This window comes from Prinia subflava, chromosome Z (genome assembly GCF_021018805.1).
Source record: "Prinia subflava isolate CZ2003 ecotype Zambia chromosome Z, Cam_Psub_1.2, whole genome shotgun sequence".
Lineage (NCBI taxonomy): Eukaryota > Metazoa > Chordata > Aves > Passeriformes > Cisticolidae > Prinia > Prinia subflava.
In genome coordinates, this window is record NC_086283.1 from 97,437,596 (window position 1) to 97,451,167 (window position 13,572).

Here is a 13,572-nt window from a genome sequence, read left to right on the forward strand (position 1 = left end):
GAGATAAGCTTGTTTAGATGCTACAGGCACCACTACAGTAAGGCTGGTAGCACAAAGATAAGAAAAATAATTTCCCAAAACTTTGCTGGGCCTTTTTACAGGTTCTGTTTAAAATAAAAACACTTACTTTCCCAACAAAATTCCAGTATTTTTTCACCTTTCCAAGTACACATAGTGGTTGAGAGGGTTAATCAGTATTTTACAGTTCAGCATGATACTCAGATCTGGTTTCTAGTGGTCTCCACCCCAACAAGTCAAATTACTACAGCCACATCTAGTTATTTTAATGCTCTCTAGTGTTGACTTGGATTATAGCACCCTCTCCAGCTGTATTAGCAATGATTAAAACATTTCTACAGCACTTGCAAAATATAATGAAAAAGCATTTATATGGGTCAATAATTTTAAACATCTTAGAGGTTACATTTATTTTGTTTTTTAAATTTGCTCATCATCTTGTTAGGTTAAACTGTGGTCTGATCAAAAAAAAGATGAAAATGAACAACAGAAAAAGGGCCTTTTTCAGGAATTTGCTTAAATATTGCACGCAGTATGTTAGACCCATCTCATTCTTCCCCCAGCTCTTGGAGAGGTCCAAGGCAAAGCCACAACTGATGATCTACTAGCTGGCTTGTACTTTCTTTCCATTTCTGGATCCTGTTTAAAGTAGGGAGAGATCCAGTGACCTGATGCAGTTTTCCTGGTGCAAAACATTGTTAACAAACTTTGCAGCCAAGCTCACATTTCTGTCTAGGATTCACCTAAATAGGGAAGTAGAGCTTACAGCCAGCAGACCGTATTTTGTCTGCAGTCAGGCTGCAGGGCTGTAAGGCAAGTGCATGCTCAGCATTACCTGTTGCAACATTTCCAGTGGGAACATACCAATTCCTGCAAAATCCTTGCCATGCTAAATTAAGCAAATCCTCACATGTGAAATCAGTTATACCAGTGACAGCTGGTGTATGTGGTATTCTACCAACAGAAATCATGCTGATTACTTATCTTGCCTCCACCAATATTGCTGCCACATACAGCTGGCATAACTGGAAGATTAGCAAGGTTCCTTATGCATGTACAGCGCCTGACACATCCCAAATGTTATATAGCACAAGCTTGTTATATAGAAAATTATGCATCTTATCTCTCCAGTATTATGGAAGAAAAAAAAAATGAAGGAAAGACTGAAGAGCAGAAGGTATGGGTAAAACATCATATACATCAATGGTTTCACTTCTCTTGGTCAGATGTTTACTCCTTCCTCTTCCCCTGAAATAAACTAGTTTCCTTTCCCAGCTAGCAGTGCAAGATGCAGTAAGCATGAAGGTATGGTTAGGTTTTCCTGTTAATTTAAGCATGTCAGTCTAAATTGCAGTACTTTCCTAGTTCAGTTCCTTCAAAAAGTTTCCACATTCTGCTTTGCTGCGTGGCCATGCTCAGCAGTTAATAGAATCACCAATTCATAGAATGGCTTGGATTGGAAAGGACCTTACAGATCATCCAGTTCCAACCCCCTGCTATGGGCAGATATTCCTTACTCTAGACCAGGCTGCTCAGAGCCCCATTCAACCTTGGCTTGAACATTTCCAAAGACGGAGCATCCAGAACTTCTCTGGGCAACTCGTTTCTGTTACTCACCAACCTCTCAGTAAATTTCTTTCTAAATCTAATTTAATTTTTGAATCTACTCTTCTTCAGTTTAAAGTCCTTACCTGATATCCTATCCCTGAAGGTCCTGATAAAAGTCTCCCTGTCTTTCTTATCAACTTCCTTCAGTTACTGAAAGGCTGCAGTAGTGTCACCCCAGAGCCCTCTCCAGGCTGAACAACCCCAGTTCTCTTAGCCTGTCCTCACAGGAGAGGTGCTCCATTCCTCTGATCATCTTCATATCCTTTCTCTGAACCTGGTCTAAAAAGCCCAGTCTGTAACCCCAGGAAACAGAAAGGTAATTCTTTTCAGCCAGCAAAGAGCAGATATCCATAATTTCTAGATGGATTTGGATTTTGCTGAAAAACAAGACCACCCCTAATGTGATACTAAACAAAATGAGAATGTAACTTGAGTGTGTCCATTTGTGGGGCCTTAGGCTTGCAAACTACATATGCATACATTTTTATCACTCGTGTACTTAAAAATGGCAAAATCTTGAGAACAAAAATCTGGTAATGCAATGCTTAATCATGCTTAAATCCTTTATGGAACAGACACAAACCAGAGATCATGGTTAGAAAGTGTCTCACTGTCACACTGTATGCAGAAAAAAAAGGTCTCGTATCTCTTGTGCTGAAGACCGCTTTTCCCCACTGCTGTACACTGGGCAGATTTCTGTGGCAAAACTTAAAAACAAATTCCTATTTAATTTGATTTCATGTACAGTCCTATTACCCACATGCTTGTTTCTAAACCAGAATTTCTGTTATTTTTCCTTTGCTGTTCTTTGTAGCAAAAGACTGTTCCACAGAATGAAGTTAGCTATTGGTTAGCTAAATACAGAGAGCCATTTGAGTAGACATGCACATGGTGGAAAATGTGGAAAATGTCCATGCTAGCAAGAATAAAGGATATTTTCAAGTCCTAAATATAAGCATGATGATTAACCATGTGCAAGAAAGCACATTGGGAAACTGCATAACAAGATGATGAATGGAAGTTTTCCAATGTATTTTTTGGAGAGCCATTGATTTATTGTGAAACACAATGTCACAAATTTTTGTGAAACTAGTTGTCAAAAATACCACATTCCTAACCAAAATGCCTGTCATATGCTAATGGTAGGAACACCAAAAACAAGCTAGCTCCAGCTGCTTTCCATGGAAATTATCTCCCATGTCACATATTGCACCAAGCAATAGCTGGGTTTTGGTTCCTCACAATCCGAAAACCGTACAGATTATTTTGAAGTGGAATATGTGCAAACATAAAACTAACCATTTCAGTTTCCCAAGATTCAAAATAATGGTAAGAAAATAAGTTAACAGATAATTTGAGAAATAATGACATAGAGGAGAAAAAAAACCAAATCTGTAAAGATACTTTCACTGTTTTTTCAGGAATAGCTGGATGAATGGAGTGATTCCATATGTAAGAATTTATTCAACCTGATAGATACAGTTCAAAGTACTAAAATGGGATTTCTACTATGAACTGGACAACGCAAATGATTTGTATGAAAAAAGTTTATTTGAAAAACACTCAACAACTATTATTAAGAAATTATTTATCCCCTCTACATTAACCTGTTTACATATACTATACATATATTTATATTTATATATATCTCTCTATGCACACACACATACAGAATTTTGAGTTATGTATTACTATAGTGGATCCATAAAGCTATGTGTCATACAACAACTTGGTTTAAGGTTTTGCATTTCTTGGATATAACAGTCTTCTTTCTGTCTGCAAATGTGTAAAAATTAAACAATTAAAAGACACGTTAATGCATTGCTAGTAATTTCCTGTAGACACTGTTATTCACATTAGTAGTCAATGTAGCCCTTCTGCTGCTAGTGGTAGACATCAACTGGCCACTGCTGTTACTACTGTTAGGATCAAAAGTCTTTTTACAATTGAAGAGGCTGAAAAATTGTCTCTGATACTGAGAAGAAGCATAGTAGTAAATAAAGGGGTCAATGCAGCAGCTAACGCTGCTGATAGAAACACAGAGTAGATAGGCAAAGTAGAGATACTCCAAGCTGTTGTCATATGAAAAATGGATATAATGAATTAAGAGGAGAACATTTGTTGGTCCAAAGCAAATAACGAAAACAGAAAAAACAGCCACACACAAGAGCAAGGCACGTGTCTTCTTGTTTTGCTTTGCAACAATGGTGGAAGAACTAAGACAGCGAATGATGCACACATAACAGACAGTAGAAATTATAAATGGCACTATGAAAAACACAGAAGAGAAGACAGAGAAGAAGTGGACGTAATAGCCGTGAAGCTCGGATTCCCTCAGCACGTCGTGGCAAGTAGTTATATTTAACCTGGGTATTTCCATGGTTTGCTCTCGTAGGAGGAAAGGCACAACCCCGGTTATGGCTACAAGCCATATGATGAAACAAACCAGTGAGGCACGAGGCAGTGTACGCCACCCCAGGGACTTAATGGGGTACACCACTGCCAAGAACCGGTCGAAGCTGATGCTCGTCATGAGCATTATTGAGCAGTACATGTTGCAGAAGAAGGCAGCAGTGATGAAACGGCACATCTGAGGCCCAAAAACCCAGTCGTTTCCAGAAAAGTGATAAACGATCTTAAATGGAAGCACGCTTACAAAGAGAACGTCTGCAAGGGCCAAGTTCAGCATGTATACTACAGCTGGCTTCTCAATTTTCATCTTTTTCAGAAACACGAGTATCGCTGTGATGTTCAGAGGGAGACTCAGCACGAGCACTAGGGTGTAAACTGAAGGAACAAAACGGGTCAGCCATGGGCTGGTGAGGTATCTTGCTGTTTGAACTGACATCATTCGTTGTTCATGAAGGAATGATCCAGTCTGATTGGTGGCTCCTGATCCAACTTCCAGGTCATCTTCAGTGTCACCATCAATAGGTATAAGATCAACATCCGGACTGGAAGAAAAACGCACGGAAAAGCTTCTGAGGCCTGGTTTGCTGCTGTTATTAGGAAAGCCTGAAAAGTAAGAAAGTATCAAGATTAACAAGCCAATATTTAGATGGTATGGGGAAGTGAAAACATCTTTCAAGAAGGAAAGTTCAGATTACATTAGGTAAACAAAATAATAGGTTAATTTCTGATTCAAAACACAGGTTGCCCACAGGTCATCCATTTTATTTTAGCTCCTCTAGCTACAAATGTGGGTAATATGTCATCCCTTTCCTCCTTTATCTTAGCTTGAAAGCTTTTATTAGTAGTGATTCTAGCTATGCCTAAGGATCCAGTCTAATCTATGCTCTCTTTGGGCAACTTTAACACAAAGACAATAGGGAATTTGCCAGCCTTGAACTGTCTTGCCAAGACCCTTAATGCATTTTTTAAGAAATGAGATAGTAGTAGTCAAAATACACAAAATTCCCACTAGATGTACTTATCACCAAAATCACAAAAAGTAAAGTGCTATTAAAGCATCATGGATCTGAAATATTCCTGTGTGCTCTGGAGACATCTTACTCAACCCAAAGGCTCCCATCACAAAGAGATGGCAGAGGAGTTTTAGAGTTACACGCGTATTGACCTTTTGCTTGTAACAGACAGGTAGCCACAGATTGTGCTGAAACACTCCCTGAGTTCTGCTGACCCTAACCCACTCTGAGCAGGACAGCATGTGTCTGGTATGCCCCTGGGGCACTTCTGAAACCTTCTGTTCCCTCTACAGCAGGGTCTTCTGCAGCATGGTTTGGTAGCTAAGTCAGGACAGGGTGTCTCTGCTTTTTGAATGTAATGAGCCAGAAAACCAGCATGATACAGCATTGCATGAGTGGCAGGGGAGTTTTTATGTAGAAAAGGAAGAACCAACCAATCAAAAGAGCTATTTAGGCATTATTTCAGTAAAGTGGTTTGTATGGAGAAATATTTGTAAAACTGTCATTTTCAGTTTTGGCTTGATCTGCTTTGGCATAGAATAATTCAAATGTATTGAGGGTAGACAGAGGTGAGAAAGTTACAACTATCACCTGTTTGGCTGGCTTTGTTAGATCCTAGACAATTGAGATAAAAATGACAGTGTCTTAGCTCAAATCTGTGAGCTGAAAGTACATGGTAATGATTCAACTGTGTAAGATGCTGCTTGTTAGAAGTAATTATTCTATATTATTCTATAGTAATTGAAACAATTTTTTTTTTAACCAAAGCATCTGAAGGAGCCAGATGGCAAAGAGAAGAGTGGCTGCAGCTTTAAGCAGCCAGTTACCTCCCTTTGTGCACAGGCAGTGAGAGAAGGACCTTACCCAGCATGGATTTTTGTGAAATTCAGACTTGAATGTGGAGGGAGATCAGAGGACTGTAAGGCAATTTAGTGATTTTATTTAGAGCAGCTGTGCTTTATGTACCGTGCTGTGTCACAGAAGCATTCTAGGGGCAGAGAGACAAAAGGGAAGTATTTGAGAGAGTAGTTTTCATATGCAAAGTGACTAGATTGCAACCTCTGCCGGTCAGAAAAAAAAGAGCTTGTTACAGAGACTGCATTAGGAATGATGTAGTTTGAAGCAGAAATGACAGAAGTACATGAGATTTGAGGATTGCACAGAAGGGCACTAAACACATTTATACAAGGGTCTATTCTGTCTTTTTAAAGAGAACATGAGCAACAGGCAGAAATATAAAGTCTTAATCTATAAGACTTCTTTGTAAGTTTAGTCCAAGCAGTTGGATGGCTCAGAGTCAGCTCCTAGCTTGGCAGTAAAGTTGAAGCACAGTCCTTTGTATGACCTTCTAACTTCAGCCAGTGGCTGACATCAAAGAGTTAGGAGATTTTCTGTATTTAGTGATCACTGCAATAGGAATGTCACAAATGACACCACTGGTCTTCATCGCTTTTGGGAGGATTGTAATGAAAATGAATGAACTATATTTGAATGAACACAGCCCCCACACATTTCTTACATCCAGAAGCTTGTCTCCATGGTAAAGACATCAGTAAAAATGAGGAAAAATCTGTCAACTGTACCTATTGTATCTCCAGTACACACAAGTTTTATGAATTTAAGACTTTGAATTCTATGAGTATTTATTTCCAAACCAGATTACTGAAAGAGAAGGCAATGATAACTTTAGTCCCTCAAAGGTCGACATGTCCCTTGCTTTCTCAACCACTGTAGAACAGTGTGGAGAACCAAACAAAGAGGTGACATGGTTCCATGTGAGGAATGCATGGTTTTGGGAACACAAGATATAAACAGACTTGAAAAGAGAGGGTAAAGCCTGGAGTTAGGAACTGTGTTACCAAGATTACTACTGCAAGACATGGTAACTGAGGCACCAGCACCTCTCTCATCCCAGTACCCCTGAAGCCTGAAGGAGCTCAGCTTTGCTGCAGTTTCACACTTTTGAGAACTAGCAAGCCAACCCAATCAGAGTCACTGACCATTAATGACTGAGGTTAAATCTCTTAGTGTGAATGCCCTGGGTGCTAACCTGACCCACTTCTCATTACTAACTCCTAACTGAGAACAGTATAAAAAGATGTTACAAGAAAAAAATGCTATGATTGGACTGGTACCTTTTACTGACTACCAGCCCTTGTCTTAGCTATTGCTTATAGTTAATTGAACATTGCTAATAATTTTAATTACATTGTGAATTCTTGGAGACGTCTTGTTTACAAGTTTATTAGATGAAAGTATTTAGAATCCCTTTTACTCCATTGCAGAAATTTTCTAAAAATAGAATCCTATTACAATAAATCAGAACAAAAAATTCGTAAGTAATGTAAGTTTAGTTACAATTCTCTGGAATAACATTCTAAATTGGGGGAAACTGGGTGTTCTTTGTATAAGCAGAGGATTTCTAAGTTCAGAGTTGAGCTCAACCTCCATTCTGTCAACATCACCTCCATGCTGACTCCTGTTCTCAAGCCATGTCCCCATCTTGAACTTAGATGACATGAGGTACTACTTGCAAGCCAGGTTTGTGGAAAAATGTAATGAAGTGTCACACTTGCCATTTCTGTGCCACTTGATAATATAAAGAATGATGACTTAAACTTTCTTGATGAAACTGAATTTAATTTGAAAGCTTGACAGCCATGTATCAGTTCTTATCCTTTAGCAAGCTGCTTGTATGACATAGTTCCTAGAAAAATTCTAATTCTAGGATTAATTCTAATTAATTAGAATTCTAGAAAAATAATTCTAGAAAAAACAGTATGCACTCCATACTTTCTGAAACAGGAAGGAAGACAGATACTGTCCTGAGCTTTTGTATTCCTTTTGTGTCGGTGTTTATATGAAAAAGCTGAATATAGAGATTTATTCACAGAAGGGTATAGGATGAAATCATGTCATATTATTTCAAAAAATGGTCATGAACCATCATAGCAAACAAAAAGGTCAGGACAGGAAAGAGGCATTACATTTAAACTGGATTAGTACAAGACTGCCAATATACAGTAGCTGTACAGAAAAGGTTTTGAAACTCCTGATAGCTACAACTACACCAGAATCTGTGAAATGATTCTTTCTAGCTGTTTTCAAAGTATAGGTATCATTTACCTAAAATATATTTCTATGTTTCTTCTAACGTAGTTCTTTCTAACTACAGCTTAATTATCCTTTTAATAATTCAAATAATGTTAGGAAAACAGAAGTAAATCTTGTATAATGATCACAAGTATTCAAAAGGTCATCTTATTTTTCTAGGCTGTCATCCAGTCTTTTTGGATGTAGACAAGCTTGATTGATTTCTATTTTTATAACAAGTAGTAACTCCGTCGTATTAGCAATGAGAATAACAGCTCTATCAAAATACCTACACAATTTGAAAGAACAATTAGTAAACTATGAACACAGAAACAGCAGGATAAAGCATTGAGGTTTTGTCCTTGTGGTGTGTGTAGTCAGGTCACTGAATGATAAGCGGAGTCTTTTCTTTGCCTCCAACAAGTACTTCAAAAGGCAAAAATTATGTAAGTCTTTTTTTTTAGTCACTGTGGTTTCTTCATCAGTTCTCCAGCAAGGACATAGAGGAATTATGTAGAAAGCTCAGCAAGTTTGTGATTGTTTAATTTTGACAATCCACAATGTGCTATTTTCTATTAAGTATTACATATTGCTCATCCCACAATCAATATACACATATGCTGCTTACCCTGACATTTTTTTAAAAAATAGAGATATGCTGTAATTTCTCTTCATGTCTACTTTCATATGCAAGCGACTGCTTTGCATACCACTCTGTGAAAGAATTAGAGACCAAAAAATACAACAGCTTTGAACAATCTTAAAAAGCACTCTTGACCTCCAAAAAAAACTTGAGAAATATTTCCGTAGGCCCGTAAGTATGGACAGGATGTTACAAACCAGCAGACTTCATATCCCAAGGGTTATCTTTGTGATGTGAGAGACTAGAGACTAGGCTCCTACACAAGCCAATTAAATATTTCCCTATGTGCTGCTGGACAACAATTAATACTGATTTCTGGGCATCACTGGTGACAGATGAATAGCTTAAAACAAATAGGTTTCTTTTATCTCCCCTTTGTGTAACATGAAGTGATAAGCATCTAGAATCTAAATTACTCAGTGGCCCATAAATTAGGCATGTGAAGGCAGACTGTGAAGTGCATGCCAGATACATTAATGAACAAAAAAAGACACAGTCTTGTAGGAGTGATGACAGTTATTTCCTTTTATAAAAGTAAAACTGAATTGTTTATGAGTTCACATCTCCATTTATACAGAATTTATTATTGGATTACACAACTGATGTAGCAGCAATCTGAACACATTGTCTTGAACTATTGTTTTCTTGCCACTGGGTGTCTGCTCCTTTTTGCTCTCCTTTCTCATCTCTTTAACTACATATGCTGGCTTCAAACAATAGCATCTCTCTTGCCAGCATTGTCCCAAGGCAGGGAACTCCAGGCAAGTTCAGACCTTAGGCACCTCAAAAACACCTGGTCAGATAATCTGTAGGCACTTAACACCATCCTCCTGCCAAACGAGTGCTTTTTTACCTGCCCAAAGGAACAGCACAGGTCAGTAATGTGGTAACTGTGCATGGTGAAGGATGGGGAAAAGCAGCAGAGAAGCTGCAGGTCAAGGCCAGAGCAGACCTCAGAATACAACGGTACATGGGCAACAGGAACCAAGTACACTGTGGTAAAAACGAAGGTTATCTAGGACAGTGGGGGAAATTATATTATTATGATGGGAGTGAGCACAAGAAGAGCAGAAGACATGTTCAGATTATTGGGTTTTGTTAGTTCTGTTATGCCTGAAGTAACTGGAAGAATAGAACCCAACAGTGAAATCTTTTTCCTAGCATTAACATATATAGTTTGTATTTTACACCAGCAACCCCTTTTCCTAAGAAGATATTTTCCTTTGACTTCCCATATGAACAGGCTTCATTCCCACTTGCTGTTGTGCCAAAACGTTGTCTACCAAAAATTACTGGCCCTCTCTGATGCTTCCCTCCCAGCATAGTCATAAACACTAGGTCTATCCCCTTCCAGTTTAGTTCAGTACTCAAGGTATGCTGTGCTCTGAAATTTCCTCTTAGCTGCTCATCTAATGAGCTGTTTTATGTGTATAGGACCTGAGGCTTTACTGCAGGCCATCTCATGGGACTAACTTATTTCTTAGTCTCCTGACAGCAGCACTATCACCACTAGCTGATTGAAAACAATCTTAAACTGAATCAAGCAAAATAGTAATAGCAAAAAACCTTGTGCTAAATGCACAATTCTTTGTACTGCTGTATCTCTACCACAAACTGTGAGGTTACATGCATGCATTCTTCTCTCACCTTCCCTAGCTCAGCAGCTCCATCCCTCAACAAGCTCTGAGCTGGATGGATCCATGGGCTCACCAGTTAGGGTACTGTTCGTGAATGTTATTCGTGAATAACCATGAGATAACTGTGAAAGCAATCTCCTTGGGGTGGATATTCTGAACCGTTCTTGTGCTGGCAGATCTCCCGAAGTTTGCACCGCCTAGAAACCCAGCTGGCACTCCCTCTTACGCTGTCAATAACAGGTTAAGAGAATCCAGCGGCAAGTCTCGCCAGTGTGGTCCGTTCCACCACCACCTGCTCCGCCTGCCCGCCTCCTTGGCTACGGCGTCACCCCACGCCATCCTTCACCAAAGAACAGCCTCTGCTGCCGCTGCCCTGAGCACAAAGAGCCGAAGAGAACTCGGCCCGAGCTCGCACTGGAGCTCCCGTGTGGGCGGCTCCGTGCGGGCACGGATGTGTGCTCTTTATTGATTTATCCCCCCGCTCCGGGCGCACCCCGGTCCACGGCCGGCCCCTCCCGGCCCCGCGCACCCACCTGGCCGGGGCGGCGGGCAGCAGAGCAGTGCCAGGGCGCACAGCAGCGCCCGGGGCCGCATGGCCGCGCCTTCCTTCCCGCAGCCCGCCCGTCCGTCTGTCCGTCCGTCCGTCCGTGCGGGCAGCAAAAGGCTGGGGCCGGCCGAGAGCCGCACCGCGACTTCCTCCTGCCGCGGGGAAGGGGGTGCGCGGCGGGGCTCGGCGGCACAGCGAGGGGAGGGGAGGGGAAGGAAGGGAGAGGAAGGGGAGGAGAAGGCTCCGGGGCAGCGCCCGCCGCCCCCATGGGAAGCGCAGCCCGGCCCGCAGCCCCTGCGCCCAGCTGGGACACGGGAAGCGGTGGCGGGCCCGGGCGGGGTGAGAGCAGCGGAGCTCCGGAGCCCCGGAACAAAAGGTTACGCTCAAGGAATTATGCTAAGCTGAGTTTGCCAAATTTGCCGTCCGAATGCCTCACGGGAGCAGTTCCAAGGCCAGATGAAATGCCGACATTACTCACAGCTGAAAGATCGCGCTGGTTCAGAAAAGCCCCTTACAGTTGATGTACTTCGTATAAAGGAGATGACGTCCAAGCTTTTTTTATATCGCTTGTGTTCCCTAAACTGACTGCTCCACAAACACAGGGCAACCCAAAAGTGATTCATTGCCGAGCTTTGCAGCCCTGTCTGCTGTTCCAAAATCCCCGAGAAAGTGGTGCCACTCCCCAGTCCAGTGGCGTGTGCCGTGGACAAGCTTCTGAAACCTGCAGCCCTTCAGAGATGCTCATGAATCAAGAGGTGGTTGAAGCAAAACCTACGTGAAGGCTGTACAGGAAAATATTTTGGTAATTTTGCATCTATTATTAAGATGCTTTACTTTAAAACCATCCCACTGATGTTTCAGTGCTTTGTATTTATTAAGCCTGTAAGACAGTTTGAAGCTCTGAAGTGGGCACTTTGGCTTGCTAGGGTGTGCTATCCATGCCTCAACTGTATATCCTTCTGTTTACAGCAGTACACACAAAAAAAGGGAAGGAGGGGAAAGCTGATTTGAACTTGCTTATATGTATGAAGTGCCTTTATTCTGCAGAAGCGCAGAGCTTTGTTTTTAATGGAGAATAAAAACCATGGAGAACAAATTAAACTAACCCTAAATACTGGTTCCCAGTAAATTCTGTGTCTCTGTGAGGTTCCTCTTACAGTGTTACCACTTGTTATAGCATGGTTGAAGCTGACTCCATTTGTATAGAGCAAGAAATAAATACAAGTTTTACAGCTGGCCAGCCTTTCTACAACTCTGTCATTCCACATGCTCTAGAGAACCTAGAAAAATGCCTTATACTTAATGGAGCTATTCATTTATTTAGAAAATACCTTAATCAGAGGTAATTATTTCATCTAGGAACAAAAAGTGAAGCTCTTGGTCATATCTGTGGTCTCACAGTTCTATAAACGTACACAAAGGTTGCTGTTACAACTTTCTAAACCCAAAACAGAACTGAACTAAAACAGGTAATGATTGTAAAAATCACTCAGTTTCTCATTTCAGTTTCTCATTACTCAGTATTTTCTTTTCAAGAAGCCTTAACCAGTGGGCCAGCGCTTGAGGAATAAATTAGATTACACAGTTTGTAAAACATATGAAGAGAAACTCAGACTGAACCTCCAGGAAGTATTTTAGTCACACACATTAGAAACAGTCATAGGGCTGTGCCCTTTCATCTTTGTAACCTAGTTGTTATAAATACAGCAAGTGAATAAAAACCATGCTTGTTAAAGTTTTTGTCTGCACATGAAAACCAAATTTAAGTTTTGTAGCCTGTAGTTTAAGAATCAACTTTGTAACATTTTAACAGATATATTGTAGCAGAGGTGGAGTTCATGACTTCTAAAGCTTTAGGTTTTAGTTCTGCTTCTTGCACCTTTTTCAGAATTTTGTGGTTTTTGGTAGAAGTATGTTACAGAACAAAACTTCATTCCTGTTAAACACCAAGTCTACCAAAAAAGACTGCATGTATCTAGTGAGACTGCTACATCATTGTGTTTGTGGAAGGAGATCTTCCTTGCTGCCAATACACAGATTACCATGGTGCGTGGCAGAGGTGGATAGCTACTGCTGAAAGAGGAGCATAGAAACATGCCTCAAGCAGGGAAGTCAATCATCTAGGTATAGGGTTGTGTATCTAGTTATAAACTTTTTTTGGAAATCATGTGACTGTCAGTATTTGGATTTTCTGGGAGTGAAGGTTGTTGTTTTACTCCTGCGTTCTTTAAAAGAAGGACAATTAAAGGAGGCCTGCAGATCAATGCACAGTGAAATAGAGCGAATCTGGTGCTTGTGTTGGTATTCCTGCCTGCCTGGCCTAAGCAGAAGGATGTTGTTCTGCAGTTCTGTGGATAGTTTTGTATCTTCAGAGGCCCTTGAAAATGGAAAAGTTCCAAAATAAACTGAATTAGCTGCCAAGCACTCTTAGTCAACTCTAAAGACATGTGATAGAAAAATGCAAGCCGCGGGGTTAACAGACTAAGACTATTGCCTATTATAATTTCACTACCACACGTTAAGGGGGACAAAGTTGAGAGATAGGCAAGTTGTCCAAGGAAAGATGCATTTTCCCTTGTGGTCACAACTGATGCCTAGGCC

The 13,572-nt window shown here is 40.6% G+C and overlaps 1 protein-coding gene across 2 annotated transcripts; it reads right to left on the reverse strand.

Annotated features, from left to right (window-relative positions):
• Positions 1-3,155: 3,155 nt before the first annotated feature.
• F2R (coagulation factor II thrombin receptor) lies at positions 3,156-12,108 on the reverse strand. 2 transcript variants are annotated; one of them, XM_063423095.1, is made up of 2 exons: positions 11,450-12,108; positions 3,156-4,641 (listed from the first exon to the last, which is right to left on the reverse strand). In XM_063423095.1, exons 1-2 carry the CDS (start codon positions 11,592-11,594, stop codon positions 3,440-3,442), a joined length of 1,347 nt encoding a protein of 448 aa, XP_063279165.1. In that variant the 5' UTR covers positions 11,595-12,108; the 3' UTR covers positions 3,156-3,439. The 2 variants fall into 2 exon arrangements, with proteins under 2 accessions (XP_063279165.1, XP_063279167.1); XM_063423097.1 differs by lacking the exon at positions 11,450-12,108 and adding an exon at positions 10,958-11,418.
• Between the last annotated feature and the right edge of the window lie 1,464 nt (positions 12,109-13,572).